The sequence below is a fragment of the Schistocerca gregaria genome, chromosome 3 (assembly GCF_023897955.1).
Source record: "Schistocerca gregaria isolate iqSchGreg1 chromosome 3, iqSchGreg1.2, whole genome shotgun sequence".
Lineage (NCBI taxonomy): Eukaryota > Metazoa > Arthropoda > Insecta > Orthoptera > Acrididae > Schistocerca > Schistocerca gregaria.
In genome coordinates, this window is record NC_064922.1 from 376,323,924 (window position 1) to 376,351,787 (window position 27,864).

The 27,864-nt window shown below is 42.8% G+C and overlaps 1 protein-coding gene across 1 annotated transcript in view; it reads right to left on the reverse strand.

Moving 5' to 3' along the window:
* The window catches only part of LOC126355055 (uncharacterized), a 212,029-nt gene that overhangs the window by 2,257 nt on the left and 181,908 nt on the right, over positions 1 to 27,864 (reverse strand). The window contains exons 3-4 of the mRNA XM_050005212.1: positions 27,000 to 27,290; positions 19,152 to 19,669 (exon numbers count right to left, since the gene is read on the reverse strand). Of these exons, the coding sequence (XP_049861169.1) occupies positions 19,152 to 19,669; positions 27,000 to 27,290 (809 nt within the window). The remainder of the gene's footprint in view (positions 1 to 19,151; positions 19,670 to 26,999; positions 27,291 to 27,864) is intronic.

Genomic DNA, 27,864 nt, shown 5'->3' on the forward strand with positions numbered 1-27,864 from the left:
CTTTAGTAAGTGAAGTGCGACCTCCAGCATGTGATCAGATGAGGGGAAACGCAGATGTCAGTCAAAAATTCTAATAACTGTAAGTAATCACTTACTTGCCCAAAAAAAGCAAAACGTGAACTATTTTATGATCTACAAATATCATGTGTCAAAACAAAACTGTGTCAAGATAGATTACCCTGAAAATGCCGTGAAGTAAAAGGGGAAAGGTGTCTGGAACAAATAAAATACACTACGTCACGAAAAAGCGGTTTTTTAAATTTAGAAAACGGATAATTATAATGTTCACTACATCTTACGTTTGAAAACATATTTCATGCAGAAGACGATGGTGATATTTAAAATACAATACTATATAACAAAGAAAACAATGCTTTCAAAAGGCATGGTACGCTGCAGTCGAATATAACTAAACAACATGTTATGAGTTAGACCAGCCTGAGAAACACATGCTTCTAAGAAAGACAACGAAGCCACCAAGGCAGTCAGCCAAACAAACACGTTGTATCTTAGTGTGGTGTTATAACTTTCGATGCACTCACTCAAAATAATGACCAGCATTCGGTCCGAGGACAAGTATGCAACATTGAAGAGGGATACGGCAACAGTGCCCTCTGTGGCTCAGACGGATGGAGCGTCTGCTATGTAAGCAGGAGATCCCGGGTTCGAGTCGCGGTCGGGGCACGCATTTTCAGCTGTCCACGCTATACATATATGTTATGTATATCAACGCCTGTCGACAGCGTTGGGTCTTGACTTAATTATCATTTCGACGCAAGACTTGGTTCGCTGCAGGACCCACGTACTGTTTGGCCAGGCATAATGTGGAGTATTAATTGGGCACAGCATAAAGCAAAGCATCTAGGTTAACCAGTGATTAAGAAGAGCGCTGGTTGCCCAAAATTAATTGTAGTTAAGAGCATGTGGCCGTACATTGTCATGGTATAATGGACCACGTCGGACTGATTGCACCGCTACGAAGTAAGACCCCTCCAGTTTACCAAAAAATGGTTCAAATGGGTTTTAGCACTATGGGACTCAACATCTGAGGTCATCAGTCCCCTAGAACTTAGAACTACTTAAATCTAATTAACCTAAGTACATCACACACATACATGCCCGAGGCAGGATTCGAACCTGCCACGGGATACGGTGGCACGCTGTTTCGGACTGAAGCGCCTAGAACCGCTCTGTCACAAAGGTCGGCCAAAATTGTAAAAGGCTTGCCAATGTTAGCTGCGTAACTTCCGATAGCAAACACTTAAGCAACTTTCGTGTGTTAAGGTGTGTAATTCTCAGTAAGAGCTACCTGAGAACATCATCTCCGTATCCGTAACTTACCGAGTGTGTCATTAGTGAACTGAAAGTGTTAGTGAACTGATAAGACTAGTGAAGTGTATCGAATTGATAGTTTAAATGAAGTGAACAAAAAGTTACTTTTTTGGACTTGCTAATTAAGTGCTGGTTATTGACAAGCAATTTGACAAAGCAGTATATTTAACAGTACTTAAGGTTCAGACAATTTTGTATGAGAAGTAACTTACGTAACAATAAGTCAAAGTAGTGAACTTTAAAAATCAGTTACTATTGTAGAACACTCAGTTTAAATACTAAAGTTACTCTTTTCGAAAAGTTTACCTTTTGCAAAACAGTTTAATAGCAGTTAGGATTACAGTGAGAACCACAGTTCAGTTGTTAAGTAACTGGTAGTCTAAAGAACTAATAAACAATGTCATGCAGTAGTTGCAATTTTGCTTCTGTCCATGACTGAAATTTTTCTTGGAGATCATCGTGGTTTGATAATGTGCGCGAGACACTGGCCTTGCAACTGTCCACGCCTGCCAACATTCTACAGTAGTAACGTAATGTAATTGCAAAGTATGAGTTTTAATTAATTCCGCTCACACTGAGTGATCTGGCGACCGTTCACTTACAGTAATTTCTGAACGGACTCAAAATTAATTCATAATTTCGGATCAAAATTGCACTAACTAGTTTCCGTATTATTTTGTACATTTTTTGATTTCTGCAGGTGGTAACTGCGCGAAGCACCTGACTTCTTCCGGGTAATGCTTTCACTTCGGATTCCAAGCCTGTTTCGAAATTAAAATCAAACCATTAGCAATACGGTAATTCATTAATTAGACTATCATCTGGAGAGGAAGAGGGGGCTGCTTAAGACCAGAGACTGTGTTCGAAGTCAGCGTGCAATAATCACTCACAGACGGCAGGTGACAAGTCTAACAATGGAGGATATATAAAACGTGTCCAGGGAACATGGTAAACAGTGCAGTCGTTGTTGCAAAGCAGCAACTGAGCGATTTATCTGACGGTCCAGAAGGGCCTTATCTGATATTGGGCCAAGGGCACTAAGTTTTCAATGTCTGCCACCGTGGTTAAAGTATAAAGTGCGTGGCAAAATGGCGCTATCCAAAACCGGCGCCGTGGTAACTGTAGTGCACCACGGGCCATAGGTGACAGGGGCTGTGGTGATATAAGGTCGAACAGAGGTGCAACTGTTGAGCAATTACCCCTCCAGATGAACCAAGAGGCTACAAACAGTGTCTCCTCAAAGACCATTCAGCAAACGTTGCTGTGTATGGGCCACCATAGCAGGCGCTGGATTCATGCACCGGGTACTGCCAGCTGCTCATCAGAGACGAAGATTGGAATTTCCATGCCCATACCGCAGTTAGACGTCCATTGAACGGCGACACGTGGTCTTTCCAGATGAATCAAGTTTTACGCACCATCGGAGTGAAAAGTATGAAAGCCAACACCCTATAACAATCGGGCCGCGGGAAGAGAGAGAGGTATGGTCTGGGGAATGTTTTCGTGGCATTCCCTGGGTGATATCGTCCCTCTGGACGGCACAGCGGATGAACAAAAGAATGCAGTTGTCCTTGGGATCGTATCCAGCCCTCCGTGCAATTTATTTTTCCTCAGTACAAAATGGCTCTGAGCACTATGGGACTTGACATCTATGGTCATCAGACCCCTAGAACTTAGAACTACTTAAACCTAACTAACCTAAGGACATCACACGACACCCAGTCATCACTAGGCAGAGAAAATTCCTGACCCCGCCGGGAATCGAACCCGGGAACCCGGGCGTGGGAAGCGAGAACGCTACCGCACGACCACGAGCTGCGGACTTTCCTCAGTACAGTCGCACTTACCAACAGGGCAATGCAACGTGTTACACAGCTCGCAGTGTACGTGCATGGTTCAGAGACAACCGGGACGAGTTTACGAAACTCCTCTGGCCATCAGACTCCCCGGATTTAAGCCGAATCGATAACATGTGGAACCACCTCGTTCAGAGTGTTCGCGCCATGGATCATCAGTCGAGAAACCTATCGCAACCGGCCACGGCTCTGGAGTCGGCATGGCATCACATTCCTGCCTGGACCTTCCAGAACTTCAGTGACTCTCCTGCTGCATGTCTAGCAGCGGTCAGCGCTGTAGAAGGTGGTAATTCAGGCTTTTTATAGGTCATCACATTAATGCGGCTGGAGAGTTTAATATATACTTTAATCTGATCTCCAGTTTGTAAGAGCCGGCCGTTGTGGCCGAGCGGTTCTAGGCGCTTCAGTCCGAAACAGAGTGACTGATACGGTGGCAGGTTCGAATCCTGCCTCGGGCATGGGTGTGTGTGATGTCCTTAGATTAGGTTTAAGTAGTTCTAAGTTCTAGGGGACTGATGACCTCAAATGCTAAGTCCCATAGTGCTCAGAGACATTTGAACCAATTTTCAACCAGTTTGTAAGAAGGCATTTACTGGCAGGTGTGAAACTTTCCGAAACACTGGTACAATATGCCATTCATGCAAAATACGTACAATTTAACTACAGAAGAATGGAAAAACTGTTAGAAGCTCTCCACGCGGAAAACCAGTTTGGGTTCCGGACAGTTAGACTTGAGGCCATTAAGTTCTTAATGACTTGTCTTACAAGATAGACTGAAGAAAGGCAAACATTAGATTACAACGTCCTACGAATACTGTCCGAATTGGCCGTGAAGTCCCAACGGCAAGGACCGCCGTGTCATCCTTAGTCCTTAGACTTCACCGGATGCGGATACGGAAGGGCTTGTGGTCAGCACACCGCTCTCCCGACCATTATGTTTTCGTGACAGGTGTCGCTTCTTTTCAATCAAGTAGCTGCTTAACTGGTCTCACAAAGGTTGAGTGCATGCCCCCCTGTCAACAGCACTCGGCAGGCTCAGGCGGTGACTCCTCCAAATGTCAGCCAAGCCTAACAGCGCTTAACTTCGCTGATCTGACGGAAACCGGTGTTACCATTGTGTGAAGGCCGTTGGCAGTATAACATTCTAGAAAGTTCATAACAATATTGGCTGCAATACACTCTTTAGAATTCTCAAAGTAGCACAGATAAAATTTGCGGAGTGAAAGGGTATCTATACTGTCTACAGAAATGACAACACAGTTATTACAGTCAAAGGGCATGAAAAGGTGTCAGTATTTGTGAAGGGAGTGATTCATATTTGTAGCTTATCCCCGATGTTATTCTATTTGCACAGTGAACAAAAAATAAAGAAATTAAGGAGGAAATGCAAAGGGACTTTACTTCAGGGGAAAGAAATATAAGTCTTAAGAAATTGGGCTTCGGATGATCGGTTGATCAGAATGGTAAGATAGATCTTACCAAAAGTGAAATAACTTCAAAGGAATGTACTTCAATTAAAACAGGCGCTGCTCAATTAATTGTATGAGGAAACGAGACGCTAACAGTAGTAGCTGTGCTCTGAGTTTTTAAACAAGTGCCGGCCGGAGTCGCCGTGTGGTTCTAGGTCCTACAGACTGGAACCGAGCGACCGCTACGGTCACAGGTTCCAATCCTGCCTTGGGCATGGATGTATGTGATGTCCTTAGGTTAGTTAGGTTTAATTAGTTCTAAGTTCTAGGCGACTGATGACCTCAGCAGTTAAGTCGCATAGTGCTCAGAGCCATTTGAACCATTTTTTTAAACAAGTAGAGAAGGTATAAAATATCGATTTCAAACGCTAGAAAAACTTTTCTAAGAAAGAGATATTTTTTATAATGAAATATAAATTTGAGTGTTAGGCAGTATTTTCTGAAAGTATTTATCCGATTCGCATCCTTGTACTAAAGGGAAAGGTGTACGATGAACAGTTCAGACAAAATGTGATGTTTTCAAACGGATGTAGATTGTAATATTATAGTAGCGACGCTGAAATGACGTTTACTGCACCACACCAGTCTTCAGGAGCGTGTTTAGACCACAACAAAAACCATCCAGTTTAAACAATAAGCGTAACAACAGAAATAACTGTAAATGAAATTATTCTCTGAAACAATTTCCTTTCTTACAGGCAATCAGTTTTGGAACAGTAATTCTCCACCTTCAGACATTTATCAGTGAAAATTCCAGCTATGTGACAAATTATGGCACGTAGGTAGGCTAAGGTCCCCAGCATAAATTGGCGTAAGCAATCAACACTTGCCCACACTCAAATCTATGAGGGTGGGAAATTAGTCTTCTGAAAGTGGAAACCATCAAAAAACAGCATTGTAGCAGAGGTGAATTTTAGTTACTGTGATTACCAACTGCCATTGACGGGCTACGAACGATTATGCTCACATGCTAAAAAATCTATAGAGAGAAATGAAGACTACTGTTAAATCGGTTTTTCAACTGAAACTCCAGTTTACCGCAAGAAGTCACCTTTACTTTGCCTCCATTATCTTCTACTCTCCTTGCGCTCGCAAATTCAGTTCTTGGGAATATTTTTAATATTTTTATACATTTATATATAATACCACAGTACTTTGAAGAACAGAAATTGGACCACTTGAGAAGTAAAGCTTCAGAAGCAAAATCAAGATCAATTATTCGACTCAAAATATAATAAATTATAAATCATTTGGTGCTTGTCCTTAATGACTTTAAGCAGCGTGAGATTCACTTCCATTTGGAATGTTAAGTTACTTAAATAAAAGCCAAAATAAGCTGATATGCGTGCCTTTACCGGTTTCTGGCCGAATTTTATTGATGAAGTCTTGTCAGGTTATCAGTTGAAGTGTTCATCTGAGGATAACAAACAGGAAACTTGTTGAAAAGTTGGCTTCAAGACAATATAGTCACTCGGTTGATATCTCGAGAGGATTCCATCGGATGCTACGTTCTTTGTATGGAACTATGATAAAAAAGTCTGAACTAATGTTTCGAATTTTGTGGTGCTGATGTCACAAAAATATGACTAATTCTTACACAGAAGACGTCTTTCCGACACATTCATAATACGCGAAGTAACCAATGACTGACCACTCTGCTTAGAAGTTCGAAATGCAATATTTGATGAAAACCATCCAGACACACTATGTAATGTGGAACTGACCATTGCATGTCTTGACATGCGGACCTACCAGTAAAAAAGAAAGCGTGGAGTATTTATGTTGTTAGTAGAGAATCAGTAACAAAAGAATGGGTCTCAGTGACTTCGAACGTGGAATAGTCATCGGGCGTCAACTGAGCAACAAATACATCTGGATCATTTCAACCGTTCTAAGGCACGCAGAGTCGACTGTAGGTGATGTGAATGAGTGGAAACGTGATGGAACAACCACCGCCGAAGTTTTCGGAGAGTGGTCGTCAATAATCGAATAAAATCACCGGAACGTACCATTGGTGAGATCGAAAGTCCTGTCAGTAGTACAGCTAGTATGACTCTCCGTAACTAGTTGAAAAAATGTGGTGCAATGTTCAGATTGCTCCTCATAACCCACACACTTCTGTTGTCAATTCTGAGCGACACTTGAGATGGTGGAAATAAAAGAGTGACGCCACTGGATTGTGGATAACTGGCAACGAGTGATTTAGGGTGATGAACCACAGTGGCAATCCGATGGAAGGATTTGGACTTGGCGAACGCCTGGAAAACGATATCTATCATCATATGTAGCACCAGCAGTGAAGCACGGGGAAGATGGTGTTATGGTAGGGCTACGCGAATGTTTCTGGTGAATAGTGTGAGTCCATTACTGTGCTTAAGAATACGTTACATGTGGAAGGATATAATATACACTCTAAGAAAAAGAAAAGGGTAAAAAACACGCAACAGAAGGAATTACTCGAATGGAATGAAAATTGGTAGACGTGATATACAGTTAAAGACAAGCAAATTTTTACGACTTCAGAAGAATTCTATGATGAATTCAAGAGAATGAGCTTCACAAATTAAGCAAGCCAGTACCGCATTGGTCCACCTCTGGTCCTTATGCAAGAAGTCAATCGGCATGACACTGATTGATGGAGTTGTTGGATGCCCTCCTGAGGGATATCGTGCCAAATTATGTGCAATCGGCTCGTTAGTTTGTCAAAATCCCGTGCCGGTTAGGGGGCCGTACCCACAGTGCTCCAAACTGTCCCAGTTGGGAGAGATCCAGCGACGTTTCTGGCCAAGGCATCGTTTGGCAACGACCGAGACAAGCAGTAGAGACCCTTGTAATGGATGGGCGGGCGTTATCTTGATGAAATGTGAGTCCAGGATGACTTTTCATGAAGGGCAACAAAAGGGGGAGTAGAAAGTCGTCGATGTTCCGCTGTGCTGTAAGGGTAGCGCAGATGAGAACCAAAGGGGTCTTACAATGAAAAGAAGGGGCACCCCAGACCGTCGCTCCTAGTTGTCGGACCGCATGGCGGGCGACACTCAGGTGGGTATCCCACCTCTGTCCGCGATGTCTCTAGAAACTTCTTCGGTCTGGAATCTCAATTAACGGAGTACAGTTGTCTTCAGTGATGCGTCCCTGTTCGAACTGAGCCACAATGGCCATCACATCTATCAAATTCTGTTGGTAGAGGAATAGTTCGGATAGTTTGTACAGGCATGACAGTGGAGCCTGTCATTAAACAAAATGGTTCAAATGGCTCTGACCACTATGGGACTTAACATCTGAGGTCGTTAGTCCTCTAGAACGTAGAACTACTTAAACTTAACTAACCTAAGGACATCATACATATCCATGCCCGAGGCAGGATTCGAACCTGCGACCGTAGCGGATGCACGGTTCCAGACTGAAGCGCCTAGAAGCACTCGGCCACAACGGCCTGCTGTCATTAAACAGCATCTGTGTAGTAATGGTTTGTGGATAATAACATTCCTGAAACTGACTGTCTTGATCAGCACTGCAACCTCAACGCCATGGAACATCTTTGACGTAAGTTACACCTTTGACTTAATGACAGCCAGATTCTGCTTCTTCTTGTAGTCGCTTGCTCCAGTCAAACAAAGGCATGGGCTACAAAATTGGATTTGTCCTGATTTGATTCGGTATAGCTTCTCCCTGTATGGATGTCCTTGCCAACAATTTCTTGCTATACATACGACAGTCCAGGTGCAGATGTGTTTACGTACATTTATGGAAATATTTGACTAAAGCCTGAAATAATATTGCATCCAAATTGTATTTTTTAGTGAGCTTATGATAGCCAAATTATAAACCAAGGCTCTTCCACTTAAATAACGATTAGTTTATAACATTACTTTCATAAAATAATAAAGATTCGCATTAATATGAGTGTCACGAGTGAAACGAAGCAGAATAGCAGGACATTTAGTTAGTAAATTTTGTTTGTTTACAGAGATCAAAGTGAACCGGTATTGTAATTTTAAACATAACTCACATTATTCGAGAGGAAGAACTGCTTCGTGAAAGGGTGTTCTATATATCTACACATATCTACATCTAGACACACATTAAGAGCTAAAATCGTGTCTAGAGTTGAAATACAAAATTTCATTTGGTAGGTAAAATGTAGGACTTTGATTAGAGATTATCTTTGTTATGCTATTTTCTAGGGCAGCTACAAGGCAAAGAAAATAGTTAGAAGTGTGAGCAGAATTATTTTACGCGCAGACTGCAACATTACAACTGTAGGCAAAATGTAATCAATATGTTTTGTATTTAAAGGAGCACAGCTGATTTTTTCTTAAATAGAAGAACAACCATGGTCATTTTTATATATGATTTGTTAAGCATTTTGGGTGGGGATGGGGTGGGTGGAAATCGTCTTTTTGACGCTGTCGGATCTGAAATTGTGACCCACGCGACAAACACTGCCTTCTAGACCACCCTTCAGTCATGGCTGGCTAGCGGACGGCCTAAACAGCAAGGCGAAGCCAGCGCAGCAGTACTTTGGCAGTATTCAACACACGTAGCTAGCACCGACTTCACTAGTTTGTGCGTCTCTGTCACGTGCAGCCAACCAGACAGAAGTGTGGTCTCATTCGAGTGAGCAGCTATTCAAGCAGAAGCCTGACATCACTCCGCATGAGAGCTCTGACTCAGATTGCCCTCAAATCACTCCGAACTAGCGGAAGAAGTGCAATGAGACAATACGAATCTAGCACGATGCTATTGCTACTCTGACTGCTACTTAATATTATAATCCACTACTAATTGAACAGGGAGAGAGAGAGAGAGAGGGAGAGAGAGAGAGAGAGAGGGGGGGGGGGGCTGGGGCTCCAGAGAGATACACGGGTGCAAAGCTATGTACGCCTAATGTTGTACTTATTGTAAATAAGTACATTTATGTGTTGTGTGTACTTGAATGTTGATTCATATCTTTACACTAACAGAGACAACTGTGTTGTGAACTTAGTTCTCAGTCACGACAGTATTATATTCCTGTTTTACCAGAACTTGACTTGAAATTTCATGGTTCCCAGTAATATAGAATGTTATTTTCAGGTTATATTAATCATAGCTGTATTGGAGTTACAAAGGGAGTGGACTTGTAAACACGTTAGTGGTATCGTCTAAAGATATAACTGAGTCCGCCAAGGTTGTGACAGAAATAAAAAAGTATTTTCATTACGAGCATATACGAGATTAAATGTTAGAAAACAGAATCAAAGTTGCCCCGGAAAACTGGTTTAATTTAAACAGAAACAAAAATACTGAAAGTAATAGCTTTAGTATGAAAGAACGTGGATTTATATTCATGAGCTGCTTATTAATGAAATGCAAAATATTTATTCGTACCAAATTACTCTAATTATTCTCTGGTAAAAAATCTCGAAACATATATTAAGTTATAACGGCAAAATCACTTTCATTTAAATATCAGTGTCAACTAAAAAAGAAAAAGTTAGATGCATATTTTCCAGGTTGAGTGGATTAAGTACTGCAACATTGTTTCATAGACAGTTTTAATGTCAGATGATGGTCGCTGGTGTCGTATTTTAGTAACAAGTGCGCTGTGAATTGTAATATTGTTTCCTCTCTCTCCTATAAAATCGCTATCATAAGTGGTGCGACCGAAAGGAAAAACCAGCCAGTAATTTTTTTAAATAATAACCAGTATTTATTTCCCCTGATTTGTGTTTGTAACGTATCAAAGAAATATTCACAGTGATAGTGATACATAGATTTTATTATTCACTCGCGAGTAATCCACAGGTATAGCCCCCGTGACGTGTTTGATAAAATAAACAAATAAAATAATGTAAATCACTGAACATCTAAGACGGTGTACTATCACCTTATTTCAGTTTCACGTTGCTTCCAAACGGCCTTCAAAAGCATCAACAGTTTTGTTTTCAGTATTTCATAAACTGTTATCAGAATATAAAAATTTAAAAATTTAGGAGTGATAATTTGACATCACAGGTGTAGCAAAATAGGAGAAGGATTACAATTAGAAACCGTGCGTACACCTTGAGGCGGTTTAAGTCACGGCGCGCAGATACCCAGGCTGTGATCATTCAGTATTTGAGAATGACAGCACTTAATGGCTTCCAACAAACTTTAAACATAATTTTCTAAATTTTTTCTCACTTACTTGCTCAACGTCAAATATTTAACATATTAAATCATTTGTAATCGGATGCTTGAAGGTGTTGTTGTTGTTGTTTGTTGTTGCGGTGGTCTTCAGTCCAGAGACTGGTTTGATCTAGTTCTCCATGCTACTTATCCTGTGCAAGCTTCTTCATCTCCCAGAATCTGCTTAGCTTATTCAGCTCTTGGCCACCCTCTACGGTTTCTTCCCCTCCACGCTGCCCTCCAGAACTAAACTGGTGATTCTTTGATGCCTCAGAACATGTCCTATCAACCAATCCCTTCTAATCAAGTTGGGCCACAAATTTCTTTTCTCCCCAGTTCCATTCAGTACTTGCTCATTAGTTATGTGATCTACACATCTAAGCTTCAGCATTCTTCTGTATCACCACATTTCGTAAGATTCTGTTCTCTTCTTGTCTAAACTAATTATCGTCCATGTTTCACTTCTATACATGGCTACACTCCATACAAATACTTTCAGAAACGACTTCCTGACACTTAAATCTATACTCGATGTTAACAAATTTCTCTTCTTCAGAAACGCTTTCCTTGCCATTGCCAGTCTACACTTAATATCCTCTCTACTCCGACCTTCATCAGTTATTTTGCTGCCCAAATAGCAAAACTCATTTACTACTTTAAGCGTCTTATTTCCAAATCTAGTTCCCGCAGCATCGCCCGATTTAATTCGACTACATTCCATTATCCTCGTTTTGCTTTTGTTGATGTTCTTTTTATATCCTCGTTTCAAGACACTGTGCATTCCGTTCAACTGTTCTTCGAGGTCATTGCAGTCTCTGACAGAATTACAATGTCACAATCTTCTCCATGGATTTTAATTCCTACTCAGTATATTTCTTTTGTTTCCTTTACTGCTTGCTCAATATTCAGATTGAATAACATGGGGGTAGGCTACAACCGTGCCTCACTCCCTTCCCAACCATTGTTTCCGTTTCATGCCCTTCCACTCTTATAACTGCCACGTGGTTGTAAACAGCGTTTCGCTCCCTCTTTTCGACCTCTGCTACCATCAGAATTTGAAAGAGAATATTCCAGTCAACATTGTCGACAGTTTTCTCTATGTCTACAAATGCTAGAAACGTACGTTTGTCTTTCCTTAATCTATCTTATAAGTCGCAGTGTCAGTATTGCCTGACGTGTTCTAAAATTTCTACGGAAACCCAACTGATCTTCCTCGAAGTCGGCTTCTACCAATTTTTCCATTCGTCTTAACATTTTGTAGCCGTGACTTATTAAACTGATAGTTCGGTAATTTTCACATCTGTCAATACCTGCTTACTTTGGGATTGGAATTATTACTTTTTTTTTTGAAATCCGTGGGTATTTCTCCTGTCTCATACATAATGCTCATCAGATGGTAGAGTTTTGTCAAGGCTGTCAGTAGTTCTAATGGAATGTTGTCTACTCTCTGGGATTTGTTTTGACTTAAGTCTTTCAGTGCTCTGTCACTTAGGAGCTCGATTCTTTAAAGAACTGAGGGTTTAGTAGTCATGAGAGAACATTGTCACAGTGAACGCTCATCGTTACCCCACCTTCCTGTGCTTGTATTAAGTTACCCATCTCTGAAACCATTCTGTACGTTGTGGCCTGGCAGACTGCTTGCCTATTCCTGGCTGTTAGTAGCGTTAACTCCTGTGGATAGTGGTGGTGAATATTTTCGCGCGCCCGAGAATTTTGTCTCAACTGTCGTATTTGAAAATGGAGAACCTTTTACCCATTTATACCAGCTACCAAAGTGATGCAGTGTAAGACACTGGAATCGTATTCTGGAGGACAGCTGTTCGAATAGCCGGTCAGCTGTCCAGATTTAGGGCTTCTGTGATTTCCTTAAGTACTTGAGGTAAATGACAGTATGATCTCTATTCAGTTTGAAATTGAAACTCGTTGTTGAGTCCGCATTTGGCTAAATGGCTCTGAGCACTATGGGACTTCTGAGGTCATCAGTCTCCTAGAACTTAGAACTACTTAAGCCTAACTAACCTAAGGACATCATACACATCCAAGCCCGAGGCAGGATTCGAACCTGCGACCGTAGCGGTCGCGCGGTTCCAGACTGTAGTGCCTAGAACCGCTCAGTCCACATTTGCTCACACACTCACTTACAACAATGAAAGCAGCTTACAGGACAGGTGGCAGACTCAGAAAACAAGGACTGACGAAACCTTACAGAACAGATAATTCATATAGACAAAATTAAGGACAATCAATACCAACACTGACAAATACAACAAATCTGATATTTATCGACTTATAGAGAGTGCAGTTCAACTTAATCTGTGATGTCAAAAGGCATGGAATACAGTAATATCTTGTCGAAACCTGTTTTGCCCGGCTTAGTGCAGCAATTGGACGTGGCATGGACACAAGTCTTTGTAAGTCCCCCGCAGAACTCTTGAGTCACGCTTCCTCTACATATGTCCACATTTATGAAAGTGCTGTTCACGAAATGGCCTCTCGATTATGTCCCATAAATGTTCGATGGGGTTTATGTCGGACTGTCTGGGTAGCTACATCATTTGCTTGAATTGACCAGAATGTCCTTTATACCAGTCACGAACAACTGTGCCACAGTGACATGACGTCGTTGTTAAGAAACATGGAGGACATGAATGGCTGAAAATGGTCTCCAAGTAGCCGATACAACTATTTAAAGTCAATGATCGGCTCAGTTCTTACAGCGGACAGAGGGTCCATTCCATCTAAACACAGCCCGCACCATTGCGAAGGCACCACCAGCTTGCATGCGTTGTTGGCAACCTGAGCCCACTGGTGAGGAACTGCAGAGCCATGTCGTGCTGTTAGCAAAGGCACTCGCGTGGGTCGCCTACTGCCGTAGCCCTTAAGGCCAGATTTCGCCGTCCTGTCCTAACGGATACGTTCGTCGTACTTCGTACACTGGTTTCTGTGGTTCACGCAGTGTTGCTTGTCTGTTAACACTGACAACTCTACGCGAAAGACGCTGACCTCGGTTCTTAGGTGAAGGGCGTCGGTCACTGCGTTGTCAAAGGTGAGAGGTAATGTCTGAAATTTAATTTTCTCGTTACACTCTTGACACTGTGAATCTTGGAATAATGAATTCCTTAACGACTTTCACAGTGGAGCATCCCTTGCGTCTAGCTACTATGAGTTCAGAGTCTGTTAATTCCCGTCGTGCGGTTATAATTACGGCGCAAACTTTTTCGTATGAATCACTTGAGCACGAATGACATCTCTGCCAATGCACTGCCTTGCATACCTTGTGTGCATGATACTAACGCCATCTGTATATGTGCACTTCGTTATCCCTCGACTATTGTCACCTCAGTGTATATACAAGCTGAAATTTCAGTATTAGACTTACAGACCACAGAAGAGCATTAAAATGTGACAACTGTCAGTTTACGTTCTCAAGACACCTTATTGATATGAACTAGAGAACCCCACAGAATCTAATAACTGAGAAAATTTACCAAATGCGGAAAGCCGTATCAGATAGAGGAGAAATAATAAATGAATACACAGCTCTTTGCAGTGCAACCCTGTTCTCGTCCCTCAAAGGACTGTCAGAGGACCAAACCCTTGACCAAACACGTACAGGCACACAAACACACACACCAGATACGCATGTAAAAGTCTAAAACCAAAACAAGATTCAAAAATTACACCCAGAATACATTCAACTCTTCGCGGGTCATATTTTCGTATCTTCTAAACAGTGACACAGTGTAGGTTAAAAAGTACAGTTTCACAGTGAAGATGATGTCGAAACCAGAGAAATTTGTGGAGACATATTGGATACATAGACATAAACACGCACACGTACAGACACCCAGTCTTTCACAGAAACAAAAAGATGTTAACCACAACTCTAACATTCCGAGTGATAAATTTCAGTGTAAATAAGTTCTATACAGTTACACAAATGACAAATTGTGAATTAAAAACAGCCATATCGCAAAATATCTCAAGCAATAAAAATCGCAGTATGTGATAAGAAGCTACACTAACATATCCTGCATGTTTTCAAATTTGTGAAGCTGAAAGTCCATATGTGAGAGAGAGTGTTGTACTTTGAAACACTTTCCACACTTCTGCCTCTAGCCCTATAAGAAAATTTTCATTTACTGCATGTGAAATTATAAAAATTACTCCGGGAATGGAAGGACTTTACAAATGTGAAAAGTTGTTCCAATGTAAAAAATGGCTATGTATGTAGGAACAAATATTCTGTTCCAATTTAGAAGTGTTGGAATCTAGAAAATCTTGTGAAGACTGTATTTAAGTGTATGTATGTTACAATATTACTTTACTATATACAGGGGTTGGACAGAAATGTGGAAACGCTCCGAGATATGCATGTCTGAACATAAACGCAGATACCAGCCAAACCACGAGGTTGGGCAATTGTATCTAGCCATGAACGATACCTGTGCAATGTCCTCAATGCGTTGCATGTATCAGTCTTGGCCATAACAGCGTTTGTGTATCTGTCAGCGCATTATGTCGGAGCTAAATGAGTTCAGACTTGGGCAATTTGGAGCGACTGGTATGATGGGTGCTTCCGCAATCGGCATAGTGGAAGCGTTCGATGATTAAAAGAAGCCCAATATCGAAGATTTGTACCGTATGCAGCGAATGCGAAAGAACATCATCCGCTAAGCGGCAACGCAGAGGGATGTGTTTGTTGAGTGATCGTGGCGGACGGTCATTCAAAAGGATTGTGTCGAAAAATAATACAACGATAACGGCGAAAGTCGCTGCAAAACTGAATGTCGCACTCGAGATGTCTGTGAGGACCAAAACAATACGAAAACAGCTCCATATGCAGGAAACTGGAGGGTAAGCTGGAATTTCGAAACCAGTTATCAGTGACGCAAATACTCGTAAGAAGGAAAGGTGATGCCTCAGCCATAAAACCTGGACTTTGGAGCAAGCGAAGAGAGTCATTTCTGTGGATGAGACATGTTTCACTCTGTTTACAACTTCTGGTCGAAATTATGTCCCGACCGTGAAATCTGACGGGGGTTTATTTGGGCTATCATATCGTGGTGCTCCATCGCGACCATGGTTTTTCCGGAAGAGTGCATTACCGCCAAAAATTTTGTGATTATTTTGGTGACTGAAGAAACGATCGCACGCCAAGATTGCTAAAAAAGTATTTCGGTCATCCAATGAAATTCTTTCTTAGCGATGTCGGCTTATGAAGTTTTCTTCAGTTACCATTCACCGCACATCGTCACCAGGCTGACTAGGTCAGGAGTATACAGTGATCATTTTTGCTGATCACGTTCATAGCGTGGTACGATGTTTGTTCCCAAGTGATGACGCTGTGTTCGAAGAGGACAGGGCCTCTGCTCACGCAGGCCGAAACGTCATGGTCTGGTGTAGTGAGCGCGAAGATAAGTTGTCGCGTGCACCCTGTCCGTGACAATCACCAGTTTGTATCAGTGAGCCATTGTGATCACTTTGGTGAGAAGGGTGCGTGATAGTGATAACCCTACATTATCGACACCTGAACTTGTAAGAGGTCCATGACTGAGGAATTTATTGCTAGCGCAGTCGAGCAGATCTAACCGATTGATTGCTCACGCGCTGCCTGCGATATGTAAGCTATAATAGAATCGCAGACCAGAGAGGACTGTCGACAGTAGTGGTGGTAGCTCGCAGTTGGCTGGTTGGGCCGGTCGTGCCTGAGTAGTATAAGGGAAAAGCAGCCCCGCGCGTATCTAATTTGTTACAACTAAATTTGTACTATTGTTATATCAAATCCCATGTCAATGTTTTAAAAAAAAACTTTTAATAATAATCTTTTTTTTATAAAATCAACTTTTTGACAATCGTTCATCTGAATTTAAAGAATTTACTAATTTCTGCAGTCCATGGTCATTCCGGGCAACGGCTTTGCTGCAATGGATACACCGGTTCCCCTCAGATCACCGAAGTTAAGCACTGTCGGGCAAGGCCGGCGCTTGGATAGGTGACCATCCAGCCGCCATGCGCTGTTGCCATTCTTCGTGGTGCACTCAGGCTCGTGATGCCAACTGAGGAGCTACTCAACCAAACAGTAGCGGCTCCGGTCAAAGAAAACCATCATAACGACCAGGACTGCGGTAAGCTGACCACACGCCCCTCCTATCCGCATCCTCAGCTGAGGATGATGCGGCGGTCGGATGGTCCCGATGGGCCACTTGTGGCCTGAAGACGGAGTGCAATCCATGGTGATCCCAATTATCGTAAAGAAAAAATCAGTTTTTCTTTTTATACATGACAAATCTAGCGCACTCCAGGCAAATGCCGGGATGGTTCCTCTGAGAGGGCACGGCCGAATTCCGTCCCCATCCTTCCCTAATCCGATGAGACCGATGACCACGCTGTCTGGTCTCCTTCCCCGAACAACCAACCAACAAATCTAGCGGCCAGCATTGCACTGGGCTGTTCCAGAAACATTTCTTGTAGGAGCAGATATGTAACTGATTACTTCTCAGAACTTCACAAAAAAAAAAAAAAAAAAAGATCCTGGCCGGTTGTCGACAAGTGTAACCTCCCAACAGAATATATATATATATATATATATATATATATATATATATATATATATATATATATATATATATATATATAAAATTACATATAAAACTATAACATTCACATTTAGTGTAACCTCAAAACAGTTTATTATTCCATAACCTCGCAATAAGAAAGTGACTAACCTCCCAATGAGAATTGTGACTCACATATAACCTTTCAGTAAGTAACTGACTGTGAATTTGAACTGGTAAATTTTGGACGTCAGCAGTGCTGCGTCATGGCCCTGAAAGACCATTCAGAACAAACTGAAAATTCTTACCTCAATGAAGTCGCCGGATAACTTGTATATATCTGCCCCTATAAGAATTTTTTTGGCAGAGCCCAGTGCAATGCTGGCCGCTAGATTTGTCATGTATAAAAAGAAACGACTGATTTTTCTTTACGATAATCGGGATCACCATGGATTGCACTCCGTCTTCAGGCCACAAGTGCCCCATCAGGACCATCTGACCGCCGTGTCATCCTCAGCTGAGGATACGGATAGGAGGGGCGTGTGGTCAGCACACCGCAGTCCTGCTCGTTAGCCGGCTGGTGTGAACGAGCGGTTCTAGGCGCTTCAGTCTGAAACCACGCGACCACTACGGTCGCAGGTCCGAACCCTGCCTCGGGCATGGATGTGTGTGATGTTCTTAGGTTAGTTAGGTTCACGTAGTTGTACGTTCTAGGGGACTGATGACCTCAGATGTGGAGTCGCAAAGTGCTCAGAGCCATTTGAACCCGGTCGTTATGATGGTTTTCTTTGACCGGAGCCGCTACTGTTCGGTCGAGCAGCTCCTCAGTTGGCATCACGAGGTTGAGTGCACCACGAAAAATGGCAACAGCGCATGGCGGCCCCGATGGTCACGCATCCAAGTGCCGGCCACGCCCGACAGTGCTTAACTTCGGTGATCTGACGGGAACCGGAGTATCCACTGCAGCAAAGCCGTTGCCCGGAAGGACCATGGACTGCAGAAATTAGTAAATTCTGTAAATTAAGATGAATGATTGTCAAAAAGTTAATTTTATAAAATAGATTAATATTAAAAGATTTTTTTAAGAATTTACATGGGACTTGATATAACAATAGTACAAATTTAATAAGTTTCCTTTAATTTACGTCTATGGTCAAAATCTTTTCTGTTTAACAGATTACCGGTTTCGGTCTTTAATAAACATCGTCAGATCTGTCTCATTAGGACTTTGTTTTTATGAAACAGATCTGATAATGGTCATTGAAGACCGAAACCGGTAATCTGTCTGTCAAACAGAAAAGATTGTGACCATAGACGTAAATTAAATGAAACTTATTACTTATACGGGTCACTGTGTTTTTGACGACAATGTCGCAGCTTGTGTACAAATTTAGTTGTAACAAATTAGATATGCCCGCAGCACGAGTGGCTCAACCACCCGACAGTGAGCTACCACCACTACTGCCGACACAGCTCCCACTGCAGCCGACACTGCTCTCTGGTCTGCGATTCTATTATAGCTTATATGTCGCAGGCAGCGCGTGAGCAATCCATCGAAATTACATCTTCTCGAGTGCGCTAGCAAAAAATTCCTTAGTGGTGGACCTCTTACAAATTTGTCAGTATTTTTCAGGAAGAATGGGGTAAGATTCCCTCGAAAACCGTAAAGGCCCTGTATTTATCCTTCCCGAAATGAGTGGAAGCTGTTTTGAACGTCTGCGAATTTTCCTACACCGTACTGTGTTACCGGTGTTCCCACATTTGTGAGCACCCTCCGTGTAACGCACCTGCAGTGCCAGCGCAGGATGTGCAGGTTGCGCGCGACGCCCGGCTTGCAGGTCATGCCGGGCGGCCAGGAGCAGGCGCGGCGCGCGTCGCTTGCGTTGCCCTGCAGCGCCGCCCCCAGCGCCGCCCCCAGCGCCGCCCCCGCCGCGCCCTCGCCACCGGAGTCCCCGGAGCGCCGGCCCGGCGCCAGCGCGTCCTCGCCGACGGTGTCGCCGTCGTCGTCCTCGTCGACGAGCAGCCCGTCGAGGATGCGCGGCGCGCGGCTCTCGGCGGAGTCTGCGCCGCCACCCGCGCCGCCCCCGGCGCCGCCCGCCTGCGAGTCGCCGCAGAGGCCGCGCCGCACCCAGCGCGGCCAGAACTCGACGCCCAGGTCGGTCCAGGCGAACGAGATGGGGCAGGAGGCGCGCGCCACCAGCCACGCGCGCAGCGCCGGCCGCAGCTCGGCCGGCAGAGACTCGGGCAGCGGCAGCTGGTCGGCCAGGCGCCGCAGCTGCGACACCGACGGCCGCTCCTCCTCGCGCTGCAGAGGAACAACACGCCACACGCTGCCTCACTTCACCGAATCTGGCAACCGTCAGGTGACGAAACTATCTGTATTAATTCACAATTTTCTTTATTGTTTCCTAGGAAGGGTAAAGGCACCAAAGAAGCAATTTTGACGTTGCACCTGATAATGGAAGCAAGACTAACGAAAAATCAAGACACGTTCATAGGATGTCTCAACCTGGAAAATCAGTTCGACGATGTAAAATGGTTCAAGATGTTAGAAATTCTGAGAAATATAAAAGGTAAGCTATAGGGAGAGACGAGTAGTATACAATAACATATATAAGAACCAAGAGGGAATAATAACAGTGGACAACCACGAACCAAGCGCTCCGATTAAAAAGGATGTAACATAGGGACGCAGTCTTTTACTTCTACTTTTATCTGAACATCGAAGAAGTAATGATGGAAATAAAAAGAGGTTCAGAAGTGCAATTAAAATTCAAGGTGAACGGATATTGTAAGTAGGTTGTTTAGGTTTTTATCGGCATTGTTGCAATTTTCGCTATTGTAGTCTTGGGCAGTTGGCTGTTAACAGGGAGTAGCGTTGCGCAGTTGGAGGTGAGCCGCCAGCACTGGTCGATGTGAGGAGAGAGATGGCGGAGTTTTGATAGCGGATGATCTGGACGTGTGTCCATCGGAGACAGTAAATTTGTAAAACTGGATCTCATGAACTGATATATATAATTTTGAACACTATTAAGGTAAATACATTTGATAACTATGCCTATCAGTAGTTAGTGCCTTCAGTAGTGCAGCTCGCTGTATTGCAGTAGTTCGAGTAACGAAGATTTTTGTGAGGTAAGTTGATTCATGAAAGGTATAGGTTATTGTTAGTCAGGGCCATTCTTTTGTAGAGATTATTGAAAGTCAGATTGCGTTGCACTAAAAATATTGTGTGTTAGTTTAGTGTTGTTCAGAATAAGTAAAGAGAGAAATGTGTGAGTACGTTCAGTTTTGCTCAGCTGTTTAAAAATCAAATAATGTAAGTGGTTTATCAGCACAGTAATTCATAGTTTTTTCTAAGGGGACGTTTCAGTATCAATGATACGTTTCGCTGATGACATTGCTATCCTGCGTGAAAGTAAAGAAGATGATCTGAATCTTCCTGGCAGATTAAAACTGTGTGCTGGACCGAGACTCCAACCCGGGACTTTGCCTTTCGCGGACAAGTGCTCTTCCAACTGAGCTACCCAAGAACGACGCACGACCCGTCCTCACAGCCTTAATTCCGCCAGCACCTCGTCTCCTACCTTCCAAACTTCACAGAAGCACTCCTGTATACCTTGCAGAACTAGCACTCCTGGAAGAAAGGATATTGCGGAGACATGGTTTAGTTGAAGGTAGGAGACGAGGTACTGGCGGAATTAAAGCTGTGAGGACGGGTCGTGACTCGTGCTTGGGTAGCTTTGTTAGTAGAGCACTTGCCGGTGAAAGGCAAAGGTCCCAAGTTCGTGTCTCGGTCCAGCACACAGTTTTAATCTACCAGGAAGTTTCATATCAGCACACACTCCCCTGCAAAATGAAAATCGTATTCTGGCTTTACATGATCTGCTGAATGGAATGAACAGTCTAATGAGTACAGAATATGGATTGAGAATTAATCGAATAAAGATGAAAATAGTGAAAAGTGGCAGAGATGAGAACAGCGAGAAATTAAACATCAGGACTGATGGTCACGAAGGAGATGAAATTAAGGAATTCTACTACTAGGCAGCAAAATAACTAATGATGGACGTAGCAAGCAGGATATCAATAGCAGACTAACAATGGCAAATGTGTATTCCTGCCCAAGAGAACACTGATAGTATTAAACGTAGGCCTTGGTTTGAGGAAGAAATTTCTGGGAAGGCACGTCTGCAACACAGCATTGTATGATAGTGAAAGGAACTGTAATAACATGTCTTAATTTTAGGAGGACATTACTGGGAATATAAGTCTGGAACATTGCACTATTTTGGGATGAGTTATGGAATATGGCAAAACCGGAAAAGAAGAGAATCTAAGTGTCCGTGGTGTGGTATTACAGGGACATGCTAAAAATTAAATGGAGCGGTAAGAAATGAGGTATGTTTCCTCAGAAACATTGAGAAAAGAAATATTTAGAAGACATTGACAAGAAGCAGCTACAGGACGACAGGACATATGTTAAGTCTTCTGCAAATAATTTATATGGAGAAAGGTATAGAAGGCGAAAACTGTAGGTGAAGACAGAGATTCGAATACGTCCAACAAACGATTAAGGACGTCGGGTTCAGATCCTATACTGAAATGGTAAAGGGGAAAGTGAAGGGGGGGGGGGCAGTTGTGTCGGGCTGTCGTACTTAACCCTTTTTGTTTGTTATTAATTGTAAATGGCGCACTCAAATGTAATAGTTTGTGTGATTAAAGAATGTAGTGACGGTAATTATTTTGGAACCTTAGCGAATTGCGCGCTATATAGCTGGCGTCAAGTGTCTGGCTTGACAACAAATTCGTCACTACATGGTATAAATGGACCTAAACGACGTATGTCGTACAACGCTTTTTACGAACAGTTGCAGCACAGTCTTAATATACAACCGCAGCACTCACTGCTATAAGGCTTGTTACCATCTAAGAGTCAGTAAAACTAGCGCCATTCATGAATGAGTTGTATGTAACTGCAGTTAACTACACGGTAAACAAGAGAGGATACTGTATCCCGTACATAAGAAACAAGCTTCTGGTTCTGATATTTGTTGTTCTATTACAGCACCAATTTCGGAACTGGTTCCTAGTGTGTTGGGAAACGACTTTATTGCTGTTGATATATTATCAAGGCTGCGTGGCAGTTTTACCTCCAACGTCCTTTTTTTCCATGGCATACTAGTTTTACGCTTCAAGAACTGGTTTGGCTCGAAGTGTAGCGAACAAAATTTCACTTTTTTGTGTAGGTATACGGGGTATTTCTGCGGCTGGACAAATCTTCTGTTACTTACTCGCCATTTTGTACTCTAAAAGACACGTTAAACGTCACAAAATGTCTCTACCAGGGACGTCGTAGTTACGGAGTAACCTTTCGTGCCAGAACTATCATATGACAGCGAACAGATAGTCGCATTACGACACGTTACTCTGTGGCTGTGACAGGTGATCTGCAGATGTGCGACACTGCCCGAAGCCGGTCACTTTTAAACTAAAAACAGCGATTAACAGACAAGAAGATAACTCTGTTTTGTGTATATACTGATCGCGGATATATCCCTTGTGACAAATATATCCAGTTTTGGTAAATCATCAAATATCGCTTACAGCTGAGTAGCTTACTTGCCGCTCGGAGTGTTGTTCCCGCAGTATACAGCAAAAACGAGTACGAGTCCTGCAATCAGAGAGCACTACTGGAGAGATTACTCACAGGTGTGTTTGCCTATAAAACTGTGACACTCTTTGGAGGAGACGCCATGTTAGCGAGAGGCATGCCATTCGCAGTTGTTAGCAGCGCTAGGGTTTTGCGACTGATGTCTGATGTGTCAGTGAACTACCAACTAAACTTAGACAGCGTCATGTAAAATAATTATCAGCAGCAGAACCAGCAGCTCCACATTTATGGATTAGGATCGACGAACCTATCGCGACTTCAGCTTCTTAGTTACATCCTTTCTTGGGCCGACCTACAACCCTTAGTCCTCTGGGTAGACGTTACAAAGATTTTTTCAGGATATCTGCACTGTTTGATTCTCTTTGCATGTTCTTCCTTGACTGCTTAAATGTGTTGATTTTTTATATTAGAGCAAATATTTTAAGCTGATTTCTAATACCTTCGTTTCTTGATCCAGCTTCATGCTAAAAAAAGTCTTACTTTCATTTCTGATGCCTCTATTAGTTTTATATCTTTCTTGTTTGATATCCAATACTCAGATCCGTAAATCAGCAATGGAACAGCTTGTGTTTTATAGAATTTCACGAGCCTTTGTGTAGTTGTCCTTTTTGATTAATATCTTTTTTAATATTACACAAAGACCCTGAAAGTTTGTTGTCTTCTTCTTTTACATTTATCATGATCAAAAGAAGAGGTCGCAGCCCTGGAAGTTAAAATAACTTTCTTTGTTTTCTAGTACTAGTTTTGATCGGACGTGTTGTTTTCCTCGGAATGCCATTCCTTTTGTCATTTCTGTAGATATTTTGAAATCATGATTTTATCCAATTTGAAGAAGAAGAATACATTAATTTTTTTGTACAATGATTCTTATCTAGGTTTATTCCATTATTAATATTTGTCTTCTCATTCCACTTTTAATCTTATCATTTGTAAATAGTTTAATAAAATAGAGAAAGTACTTCAATCTTGCTTAACTCCTTGGTTAACTATCACGTGATTTTTACTTATTATGTTACACGTTTTTATTGCAAAATCCAAATTTAATTTCATTGTATAAGGTTATTATGGACAGTATGAAGTGAAGCTGAAATCCATATTGACCAGGATTTTGTCTTGTTTAAGCTGTCAAACGGGTTGTCATAGACGATAAAAGCTGTCTGCGTCTCACTATTGAGTTCTTTTCTTTTGTTTATCAATATTTTCAACTGTTGTGGTTTGTCGTGATCCACTATGATCTTTAATCAAAATTTTTTAGGCTATTGGTCTTAATCTTGGAGTTAGTGAAGTGTTAGTAAACAACCACTTCATTTTGAAATAACTTACGGGGATGCAGCCGGGTGATGTCATTCGACATTAGCACACCCCGCCAGTTTCACGGAAAAACTGTGGCAAGTAAGTGCTGCGCGAAGGAATTTAAAACCCCGGTTTTCAGAGAAACTCCGGAAAGATAATACATCACTGTAAACACTAGAACCGCCACTAACCAAAGATGATCAGTCTCAAATGTATCGACAGTGAAATTAATAATCGACGGATGAAGTAGCATAAACTCTGCCCCTGTGTTTCTTGACAAGGGAGAGAGCAGGATTCAAAGCAGAATTTAAACAAAAATCAACATATCTATTTGTATGCTTACTTGCTAATTTAATTTCAACATCTTCCTTAATCCACTACCCCAATAGCTGAAAGTGCATGTCAGTGTCTCTGTGTTGTTATATCCTGTAGGATGCCCGGTGCCAAGACAATGTTCTGTGGTGGCGTATTTGCATGGCTGTGTTGCGCTTATGCTCAGTACAGCTGACCTCGACAGTCCCGATATTCTGACCCGTATATGACAGGCCACGGTTGCAAGGAATAAGATTGTCACATATTATTGCAGATTTGTTTATGGAAGATTTCAGATTGTCCGCACAGCTTAAATCTTTTGTTGTTTGGCCTCATGGCAGTGAGAACCTGAATGACTTTTTAGAACACCTGAATTCAATGCTCCTGAATATTTGTTTCACGATGAAGGTGGAAAAGGATGTCTGTTTTCCCTTCCTTGAGGTGTTGGCGAGGAAGGAAATGGATGATATGTTGGAACATGCCATTTATAGGAAGCATACTCAGATTGACTTGTATCGGAAGGTTGATAGTACTCACGATCAACTTGAAGAGGTTCATCGTACTTTGGTACACAGGACCCATGTCATATCTGACTTTGAGAGTTTGTCAGCTGAGTTAGCCCATCTCGCAGTCACCTTTCGTGAGAATGATTATAGTGAAAGGCAGATCAGCCGTGCGTTACGCTATCGAATGACTGTGAATCATGTGAGTGACAATAATACTGAGAGAGCACTAAAGTCTACACCCTTTTTTCCTTATGTAGGGAGCATATCGAACAGTATTGGTTGTTTTTTGCGAGAGTATAATTTGAAGTATTTGTATTTTTTCAGGTGGGGATATTCAACCGCCAAATACTCGTAATTGTAAAATTCGTAGTGAAACCTTCAGTTGTCATTTATTTTGCACAATTTGCTAATAGTTTCGGTCAACGGCCATTATCCAGCTCGGTTGGCATAACAGCAGTAAAGTTACACCACAATTTGAGCAAAAGTAATTTGCTCTTTTAAGACCACCATAGTACGCACAATAAGAAATGTGTACGATAATTTTTATCAAGAAGCAAGTCCACATCGACAGCTAGTAATGCATGCTATGGCAGGCTTAAAAGGGCAAATTACTTTTGTTCAAATTGTGGTGTAACTTTCCTGCCGTTTACACTAGCTAAGCTTGATAATGCTCATTGATTGAAACTAGTAGTGAAATGTGCAAAATAAATGACAGATGTATGTTTCACCGTGAACTTTAACAAAGATGTGAAGGGTGTTTTTCGAACATGAGTTAATTTCATGGTTCTTTTAGATTCCGTAAAAGATGATCTTGGTTTTAGTAAGGCCGGTGTCTACCGCATTGCTTCCAGTTGTGGCATGCAATGTATTGGTCAGACTAAGAGGGGCTATGAGGACCGTTATACTAAACATAAGCGATACACATGCTTACAACAGCCTAGCAAATCCGCCATTGCAGAATACTGTCATGACACCGGTCATCCTACTGAATATAACAACACGGAGATTCTGGCATGCACTTCCAGTTATTGGGCAGTGCTATCAAGGAACCAGCTGAAAAAAGAAAATGTGTGTGAAATCTTATGGGACTTAACTGCTAAGGTCATCAGTCCCTAAGCTTACACACTGGTTAACCTAAATTATCCTAAGGACAAACACATACACCAATGCCCGAGGGAGGACTCGAACATTCGCCGGGACCAGCCGCACTGTCCATGACAGCAACGCCATAGACCGCTCGGCTAATCCCGCGCGGCGAACCAAGCAAACTTATCAATATCGAAAGTGGGTTTCGTTTGAATTCTGAATGGAATCATGCTCCCAAACTTGTCAAAAAGCGGGTGGGGGGGGGGGGGGGGGACATAGTTTATGCTACCTCACCCGTTGATTATTAATTTCACTATCGGCAGTTTTGACGTTGGTTGGTCATCAGTGGTTTGTAGTGGTGCTAGTGTTTGGAGTGTATGTGAGTGTTGTATTTCCAGAGTATCTCTGAAAACTGATTTTTAATTCGTTTGCTCAGCGCTTACTTGCTGGAGGTTTGCCTCGAAAATGGCAGCGTGTGCTCCTGTCGAAATGTCGGCGGTTGTCGACGACGTCACGCGGCTGAATTCCCGTAGGTCATCTGATCATTATGTGAGAAACTCAGGTCTCAGTAATTTCATTTCTCCTGTTCAGTGGAACGATTTGAGGGTGTGTCTCGATCCAACAAGGCGACAGTGGCGCCAGCGTTACAGCTTTGCTTCACAGAGTGGACTCTCCGTATAGTACTGGGCTCATTGTTGGTGACAGTGATCGCGGTGGCAAGGAGTGAGTGTTTGCGTAGCGGCAGTGCCCTGTTGGCGGGTACTCACGATTGGGGGCGCGCTCTGGAAGGGGGTGTGCGCGCGCCGCATCCAGCGGGGGTCGAAGTCGCTGCCGAGCCTGCGCAGCAGCGTCTCGTCGTGCAGGTCCTTGCGGCGCGGCCGCACGGGCGGCTTGGGCGCGCCCACCCAGAAGTTGAGCGAGGGGGCGTGGTCGCGCTCCGGGGGCACGCCCACCAGGCCCGTGTTGTCGGGCGGCAGCAGCGCGCCAGCCACCGCCGCCAGCATCACGCAGCTCAGCGCCGCCGACACGGACGCCGACGCCGACGCCGACGTCATCTGCTGCCACATCCACATCGTACATTAGTTACTCCTCTACGGGCACGTACCAAAATCGTACAAACTTTGTCAAATGGCAAGATTTTTCGCCTTTGCCTGTGATTCTGTAATCTGTAACGTCACGAAAACTACATCTTGATACTTTAGCTGCTGTGACATAGGCTTTTACAGAGCCTGGCGGAATGAATAGTGGGATATAAAGGGTTTTGCAAATGGTTCAAATGGCTCTAAGCACTTTTTTTCCACTAGCTGCTTATTTTTTACGATCCACCGTCTAATTTCTTATGGTGGGTCGTATGTTGCCACTTAGCCGCTGTGACTGGGTCCGGGGTCCGGTGTGACTGAAAGTGACACCATCCCGGCTCCCGTACCCTCTCACACCGCTGCCTGTGTCCCGACACGTGGAGACGTTCTCTATTTGTTTACATCCACTTGATATCTTTTTTGTGCAGCATTAGAAAAACTTATAACTAATACAAAACCAAGTGAGATATTAATAAACAAAACTGAATTAAATATTTAGAAACAAGGAAGGAAGAGCATTTAATAGAGAAGAGATAGGTATAATATTGCCCGT